Source organism: Citrus sinensis, chromosome 6 (assembly GCF_022201045.2).
Source record: "Citrus sinensis cultivar Valencia sweet orange chromosome 6, DVS_A1.0, whole genome shotgun sequence".
Taxonomy (NCBI): Eukaryota; Viridiplantae; Streptophyta; class Magnoliopsida; order Sapindales; family Rutaceae; genus Citrus; species Citrus sinensis.
The window spans coordinates 10,119,563-10,127,975 of NC_068561.1; the positions used below are offsets into that span (position 1 = coordinate 10,119,563).

Consider the following 8,413-nt stretch of genomic DNA (forward strand, 5'->3'; position numbering starts at 1 on the left):
CATTAATTGTAACATAGCATTTGCCATAAGTTGAAATCAACTTATTATTCTATCAGAAAAGCGAAAGAAAAATTATTGAAAAAAAAAATGAATTTAAATATAATGGAGTCGGGTTGTGGTTTGGGCCCCACGAAAAGCTGGATCCCGAGTCAGCGTATACGGACGGTCAGGTGCTAAGCAAACCCACTCCGCAGGACCAGTTCACGAGTTGAAAAATAAAAAGCGTCAGCCAAACAACTGCCTGGCCTTATCATCTATAGTAACGCCCGTCAAATTTAATGCCAACGTGGACGGAATTCTCTTATTAAATGTTATACACCCGTTTCTCAGGAATCAAGCCGCAGCATCCAGCAGCTCACTCACAACTGCGGACCCCAAACACACTTTATATCATCAAACGTCATCAGAACAAAAATAATATAAAAAACATTTCAATTCCGTCCGACTCTTTAAGAAAAAAGGGCCCAAAGACAAAGGCAGCGCAACACCAAGCACAAATAACGAACAACAACACGGTTTCGGTCCATTTGATTCGTGTAGCCTTTCCTTGGCGGTTTCAAGCTTTTTCGTTTTCTTACATCCCACAGAATTTCACTCCCTCTCACACTCTCCATCACTTGAAGGTCAGGTCTTTTTTTTTTTTTTTTCAATTTTTCTGTTTTAATCTTTTTTTAAGATCTTGTTTATTAATTTAATTTTAGACTTTATATGCTTCTGGTTTGACAGATCGGAGAATGTTGACTTGCGGAGTCTTTTAACTGATAAACTAGGTAATTATTTTATTTTATTTGTTAATATAAATATTTTTAATGTGTTGGCTTTTTAAAATTCTGTTTGGTTGCGTAGAAAACGAAGGAAAGGGGAAGAAAATATGAGTTCACGGTTACCTTCTTTCTACCTTTTCTTCTCAGAGCGGATAAGCTTCACTCGGCTGAGCCGTTTTTTAAGGCCAGACAGCTGTATCAGGCCCACTTGAGGGTTCTTTCTTTTTGTCTTTTTAGAGGACATTTTATACTAAAAAAATAATATTTTATACTAAAAAAATTCATTTTTATATATTATTTGCTAATTTACTGATATTTCTCTCCGCCGCAAAAGAAACGGTGGTTCTGTATTGTTGTAAGTGATGTTCTGTTACTTCATTTGGTCTCTCTGAAGTGTTGATAATGTTGTTTTACTGTTGTGTATCATGCAAACCAGTTCGCTGCTATAAATGTAGTTTTTTATTTTTTTAAAAAAAAATAATTGTTCGTGCATAACAAGTCATAGTGTTGGTTTTGATTTATTAAGTATAATTATTGCTGACGGGATGTTAAGATTACAATGCTGAAACTAAACTGTGGCAAATTTTAGTACTTTGCTGATTATGTCTACTGGAAAATGTAAAAAATCTCATGGACTTGAAATGAGGCATGGAAACATGGTAAATGAAATTGTGAGGAAAAAGAACCTGGAAACTAGTGGATATTTGCTCTCTAAAACAGGTTGGCTGGATGCATGAAAATTTTCCACTTGCTCCTGTTGATTGGTTTTCTTTTATTAGGTCTGATCATGGCTGGGATTATGACCGTATCATAAATGTAGTTTTTTATTTTTTTTAAAAAAAATAATTGTTCGTGCATAACAAGTCATAGTGTTGGTTTTGATTTATTAAGTATAATTATTGCTGACAGGATGTTAAGATTACAATGCTGAAACTAAACTGTGGCAAATTTTAGTACTTTGCTGATTATGTCTACTGGAAAATGTAAAAAATCTCATGGACTTGAAATGAGGCATGGAAACATGGTAAATGAAATTGTGAGGAAAAAGAACCTGGAAACTAGTGGATATTTGCTCTCTAAAACAGGTTGGCTGGATGCATGAAAATTTTCCACTTGCTCCTGTTGATTGGTTTTCTTTTATTAGGTCTGATCATGGCTGGGATTATGACCGTATCATAAATGTAGTTTTTTATTTTTTTTAAAAAAAATAATTGTTCGTGCATAACAAGTCATAGTGTTGGTTTTGATTTATTAAGTATAATTATTGCTGACGGGATGTTAAGATTACAATGCTGAAACTAAACTGTGGCAAATTTTAGTACTTTGCTGATTATGTCTACTGGAAAATGTAAAAAATCTCATGGACTTGAAATGAGGCATGGAAACATGGTAAATGAAATTGTGAGGAAAAAGAACCTGGAAACTAGTGGATATTTGCTCTCTAAAACAGGTTGGCTGGATGCATGAAAATTTTCCACTTGCTCCTGTTGATTGGTTTTCTTTTATTAGGTCTGATCATGGCTGGGATTATGACCGTATCATATTTGAAGTTTTATTTTGGCTAAAGGTGCTGGAGAAAAAAAAAGGACTTTTAGTTTTTTGCTAATTGTTTGTGTTGGTAAAAAATCTGCTGAACTTAAAAATGGTTTGTAATTGAAACTATTCTCGAGATATCTTGGGAAAAATTTGATTATAATTTTGCTTGACACCATTCTGCACCTACTTTATGTATCCTTGTGAATCAAGCTGGCTAGATCTCTCCAGCTGTAAATGCACACACGTTTTCTCCTTGCTCCTGTCACGTAGTTGGTGAATTTTGCACATTTTTCTCAACTTGTTTGCTGCAAATTTTCATGGTTTGATAATTGGGATATGGCTGTGATGACCAATGACGATGATTTATCAGTTTTCCTTTTCATTCTATGGCAGGAATCTTGAACAAGTTGATAGATTACTGAAAATCTAAGTTTGAGTTATTAAGAGCATAGCATGAAATGGATAAAGGACCACTGTTGCTTGAGAATGTTCGAAACATGACAAGTCAAAGGGTGAGATCAATTTTCTCTTGCAAATTGTGTTTTGCTATGATACCATCATCCACTCAGATGCTTTGAACTATATCATGTGTTTGCAATGACTTTTTTGTCCATTTATCTGTGTGAAATATGAGGATGCAGACAACTTCTTGCTTTTATTAATTTTATCTTTGCTTCAGTAGTTGAATAAAATTTGTCACCATCTGAACCATCCATATCATGCACTTATGTGAGGAAAGTAGTTGTAAACTTCTTTTTAATCCATATCCCCTCTCTTTTTTAGGTTTAATCCCAACATTAATATTATTTAAAGCTTATGCCATTTTAATCTGTTACTTCGTTAATCAAAGAAAGCTATTTTCTTTTCTTCTTGGCGTTTCATCACTTATTGCCAAGATATATTACTTGGTTAATTGAACAAAGTTATTTTCTTTTCTTCTTGGTCTTTCATCAATTATTGCCAGGATTGAGAAACTTTAAGGCTGAGTTGGTAGATGAAGCAAAAACCTGCATCTTTTGAACATGTCAACCAGAAGGCTTTGCTCTGAATTTAGCTAGTTGCAACTTGCATTTATAAAATTTAGATGCCAAGAATATGGTGAGAGATTTCTAGTTTTATCTAGAAGTGAAAACATGTGTAGTTTACTGATCTTTGCAGAATTGGGTGAATTTTCATTAATTGTCGCATAACAAACTTACTGCAATAAGTTTAGGAGTTTGCATATTCTCTTTTCTTTCCTGCCTTGGTTTTAGAAATTTGATTTATGTTTTATTTCTTCTTGTTTATGAACAAATGATTCATCTATTTCATTTTCATTGTGCTTATATTTAATGGAAATCGATGCTTGTTCCTCATGATTTAAGAGTTTCATTATGGGCATTTACATTCACCTTTGTTTTATATCTATTGCAATAGCTTGTCTTGCATACTAAATGTATCCTTGTTTTATATTTTTTGTAATAACTTATGTTGTGTACCAAGTGTGCCTACCTAAGCAGACGTCTTGGAGTTCAGTTTTCATTTAATTTGTCATTAAGTTTTCTTCATAAGATGAAATGTTCTTTGAAGTTATTGTGGTTGTTTAATTATGCAATTGTGAAATTAAATTAGTATTACAATTTTTTGTAAATTTCCCATTTTTTCTTAGATATTCTTGTAGTATCTTAATTATTTTATTATTGTATTTATTTAGCTATTTATTTCTTTGGTCATTGCTTTCCCTCAGGTAAAGGTAGAAGAATCCTTTGTTCCTGCTTTTAAAGATAAAGCAGCTGAAGTTTCCAATTTACTTGCTGAACCAAAATGTGATCATGCTTCAGTTGATGGTGTTTTAAGCTTCGGCAGAGAGAACTTAGGGAAAAGCTCAGGCATGGATGGCTTTTCCTATGAATTTGAGTTTGGCTTTAGAACAAATTGTGGTAATACTCTGATGGTTTCTTACTATCCCTTTAGTTGCTGCTATGTTTGCCCAGATGACTTTTTGATCTGAGATTACACAGTGCCTCGGTTTCCATATCTGTATTTGTATGAGTGACCCTATTTAAGAAACTTTCCCTATTTTTGGAAAACAGGGTTCTGTTCTGTTTACTAGGTTTGCATTCAGACTCAGGATTAAGGAAGAATTAACTTCCATAAACATGCAAGTGCACCCCAAACACTGCTGATCCAGCACACTATAAGTAATTGATGCTACTTGAAGTCACTCATCGAGTGAGGAAGAATGGTTGTGTTTTCACTCAAGCATCTACTGTGGCTATAATTGGTTAATATGGACAATATTATTTAAGCATTTGGAGTTTTTGAAATTACTGTGCAATGAGTTTGCAATTAATGTGATCATGCTTTTTCTTTGCTGGCTATAAGTAACCTGCAGATGTTCACAAATTTCACAAATTTGGTTAGCCTTTGAATCCTTATGTGGGTAACCACTAATCAGAGTTGAGTACTCAAAAACATTTGAATCTTATGTGCAGCAGATGCCTGTGAGTAAGATGATATGATATATATTTGAGGAGGTGCTGGGGAAAGTGAGACATTTTTTGTTGAAAATGATAATTTTTTTTTGGGTTGAAAATGAAATCATACTTTGGGGTCTGTGATTATTTTTTATTAACCCCCTTTTTCTAATAATCTGTAAATACTGATTTATATTTGTGATCCTTGATAAGGTGGGCTGGATTCTTTTACTACTCAAGGAGAAGATGATTTAAAGCTTGAGGTATGTAACTTTATTAATACTAAATCTTATGTTATAAGTTATATTCCGTACGCACTGTAAGTGAGCTATACTATGTAAACTTTTCTCCTGTGAAAACTAGCTTCTCTTGTTGTTGCTTGCCACTTGATTTAAGTTTTTAATCCTTGTTGACGTAACCATTTTGTTTTGTCTGCATCACTCAAGGATTTTTACCACTTGCATTCTGTGCTGCTCCCTCCAGGATCAGTGCAGTAATGCACATTATGGAAACTTTATTTTTTTTCTTTATCTGATCAGATATTGATCTACTAGGTTCTTGACGGATTGCTGGATGATATTGATGAAGTGGATGACTTTCATGCAGCAAATGATCTCTCCACCGTGTGTGATGATTTTCTATTAGGTAGTCCTTGATTTTGACTCGTGGTTGATTTTGACTCATGTGGCTATTGTTATGATCAGAACATTCCTAATGCTAATCTTCCAGCCTTTTTTTCCGTTGCAGATATTGAATTTACTGAAAAGGTTGCCAAATTTGACTGTGGTCCAGTTGAAGGATCACATTTAGGTAACTCAAGTTCCGAAAGTCATTCTCCAGGTGCTAGTGGAAGTAATGTTGCTGTTGGCATGTCAGATTCATCAATAACTGCTCTGGAATCCGAATGCAAGAATGATTCGCTTGAAAAGATGGTTAATTGTGAGTTACATGGCACCTTTAAAAGCAAGTGTGAGTATCAAGCACCAGATATGGAAAAATGCCCTAGTTCACATGATATGGATAGATTTGATGAACTGGATAGTGATGACAATGTTTTATTAAGTAGCATACTGTCTAAGTGTAAGAAGAGGGTCAAGAGCACTGTTCTAGGAACCAAGGTCAAGAGGCTGCGTAAACCTACAAAACGATACATTGAGGAGTCCTCAGATCTGAAACCAGGATCTCTAATGAGAGGACAAAATGTTTCTACTGCCACATTGAAGGATAAACATCCAAAGGTAACACCATGTAATGGGTCTTCCAAAGGTAGTCAAGTGGCATCAGAATCTTGGTTACGTGGAGGACGTCTAAAGAAACGTTCGCCTATATTGGTATGCATTCACCCACATGATATAAATCTAACTTTACTGCCTTGAATTTGGGGATTTGTTAATTTGTTCATTCATTTTTCTTCTCCAACTTCTATGAATCATCTTTTCTTCCTGCATGCATTTTTCCATAGCTTAATTTAGTTGATATATGTTAAGTCTGTTTAGTCGACATGAAGATAGATTGTTGATGATCCCAAAAAGGAGAAATGAAATGAGTAAGACTGACTACTACCAATTTTGAGTGGTGTTTATGTTATTAAGAAATGAGGAGAAATACAACGCAGTGCGCGTGTTAAACCTACAATTTTCCAGTCTTCTGTGATGGGTATCCTGCTTTTCTCCTGCATGTTCGCAGGTTTCTCGTTGCTCTCCTTTGATTGTATTGTCTGTGCGTTCTTTTTCTGTCATCCTACTCTCCACACTGTTTCTTAAGATGATTTGGGTTTGTGCTAAGTTGGTGAATCTATCTATTGTCTTTTGGAAAATGGAGGTGTCTGAATATATGACAAGAAAAATGTGATGAGAATTAGGAAGTAAATGAAATGTGATTACCAACACAGCAAGGATATCATCCCTTCACTCTTAATTGATAAGTCATTTTTTTGCATGATACTTACAACATTTGAATCATCTGTTTTCTCTTTCCCTGTGCAGGGTTTTGAATCTGATGATGACATTTTTTCTTCTGATTCTGATGATGACCGTGTGAGAAAGAGGAAATCTAAAATTGATGATCGGAGGAAGAATCAAAGGATGTGGACTCTTTCTGAGGTGATGAAGCTTATTGATGGTATCTCTCAATTTGGAGTTGGAAAATGGACTGACATAAAGAGACTCCTCTTTTCATCATCTTCTCACCGCACACCCATAGATCTGAGGGTATTTTTTATTTTTCTTTATCTAATAGAACAGTTATTTTTTTTTTAAAGGTTGAGTGTTTACTACCTGTGAACTCTGCAGGACAAATGGCGTAATCTCCTAAGAGCTAGCTATGCACATCAGAAAAACAAGGGAGAGGTGAGATTTCTAAGTTACTTTAGTGTGCCCTTGACTTGACTTGACTTTTGACCTCAATATGTACATGAGACGCCAGTCCAGCATATTTTGTGGTTTGAAAAAAGTTTCTCTATCATTTTAGTTCATTTGTTTTGTGCTTGATTTCCCAAAATGAGTATAAATGACAATGTTGCATGCATGCTACATCCTATGTGATAGAATAAAGTAGAAGAAACCAAGGTGATTGAATAATTCTGCCTTCTTCTGTGGTCACACAGATTAATGGGTTTCAGCCAACATGCAGTACCCTTGGTTCATTCCTTTTGGTAACTTAGGATTGAGTTTCACATACCATAGATTAAGATGCTGTGATATCACTGATATCAATAATTTGTTTGCTACATGTATGAACTCCTGTGCATGTCATCTGCACTTACCTAACAATGAATCTTCTGCTTGTTCTAAGCATATCAGTAGGAATATGCAATCCACATGTGACAACCAAATGATATGACAGGGTGGCCCTAGTTTTCTGTGGGAGGCTGTGTTTATTGTTGAATTGGTTTATTTTATGTACAGATGTTGAGTTAGTTGGTATGCAAGATTTGGTTAATAATAATAAAAGTTAAAATGGGTAAAACAGGTTGACCCAAAGCACGCCATGCGTAGCTTACCAAAGCCTGTGTTATGCCGAATCCGAGAACTGGCCACCATTCATCCATATCCAAGAGTGCCTTACTCAAAGAAATGCAATGGTGACACCGACTCATCCAGACATCCTATCAAAGCTAAAAGTGCTCCTTTTAGCTCACATGGAAGAAATTTGCGAACTACAATTAAAGAACAGTGAATCTCAATTGCCATAAATCAGTCAGTAATATTACAAAGTTTAGTTGTAAAGAAACTGTTATCTTGCTTAGTCGCCCTTTTTGTAATCTGCATACACATATTCTGAGGTCTGTCCTTGGATACATCTTGGTACAGCATCTAGTGAATGTTTGCGCAGTGGATCTAAAATTTTCATTCGTCAATTGTAAAAGCCAGGGATATGGCAAAATGATGCTTAAGGGTAGTGAAGACAATATTGCCTTCTCTTTTAACTATTGCTTTATGACTTGAGAAGCCTGCCTGCAGAATATTTTATTGTATTCATCAAGGATTCAAGTCTTCCCATGTTGATGTGGGAGTAGAATTGTGCTTAATTTAATAGTCGGTTTCTCTATCCTTCGCCGGAGCAGCTTTTTGAGTTGGGCTTCTCATGGAATATATTGAGCTGCTCTTGACAGACTTTCAATTCTTATATTAGTGGAATATCCTTGTCCTTCTGGAG

General features: G+C 35.1%; 1 protein-coding gene across 6 annotated transcripts; it reads left to right on the forward strand.

Moving 5' to 3' along the window:
* Positions 1 to 405: 405 nt before the first annotated feature.
* LOC102617973 (hypothetical protein) lies at positions 406 to 8,183 on the forward strand. 6 transcript variants are annotated; one of them, XM_052443878.1, is made up of 11 exons: positions 406 to 623; positions 702 to 770; positions 847 to 978; positions 2,694 to 2,812; positions 4,027 to 4,219; positions 4,970 to 5,019; positions 5,311 to 5,401; positions 5,504 to 6,087; positions 6,742 to 6,966; positions 7,048 to 7,104; positions 7,727 to 8,183. In XM_052443878.1, the coding sequence occupies exons 4-11, from the start codon at positions 2,759 to 2,761 to the stop codon at positions 7,931 to 7,933; spliced, it is 1,461 nt and encodes a 486-aa protein (XP_052299838.1). In that variant the 5' UTR covers positions 406 to 623; positions 702 to 770; positions 847 to 978; positions 2,694 to 2,758; the 3' UTR covers positions 7,934 to 8,183. The 6 variants fall into 6 exon arrangements, with proteins under 6 accessions (XP_052299838.1, XP_052299836.1, XP_006481485.1 ...); XM_052443876.1 differs by having other exon boundaries at positions 727 to 770; XM_006481422.4 differs by lacking the exon at positions 847 to 978.
* The last annotated feature ends 230 nt before the right edge of the window (positions 8,184 to 8,413 follow it).

Coding starts and splice junctions, on each gene's coding strand:
- LOC102617973 (XM_052443878.1), top strand. CDS start 2,759: ATGGATAAAGGACCACTGTTGCTTGAGAATGTTCGAAACATGACAAGT. Junction 2,813..4,026: donor GAAACATGACAAGTCAAAGG/GTGAGATCAATT, acceptor GCTTTCCCTCAG/GTAAAGGTAGAAGAATCCTT. Junction 6,967..7,047: donor GCACACCCATAGATCTGAGG/GTATTTTTTATT, acceptor TGAACTCTGCAG/GACAAATGGCGTAATCTCCT.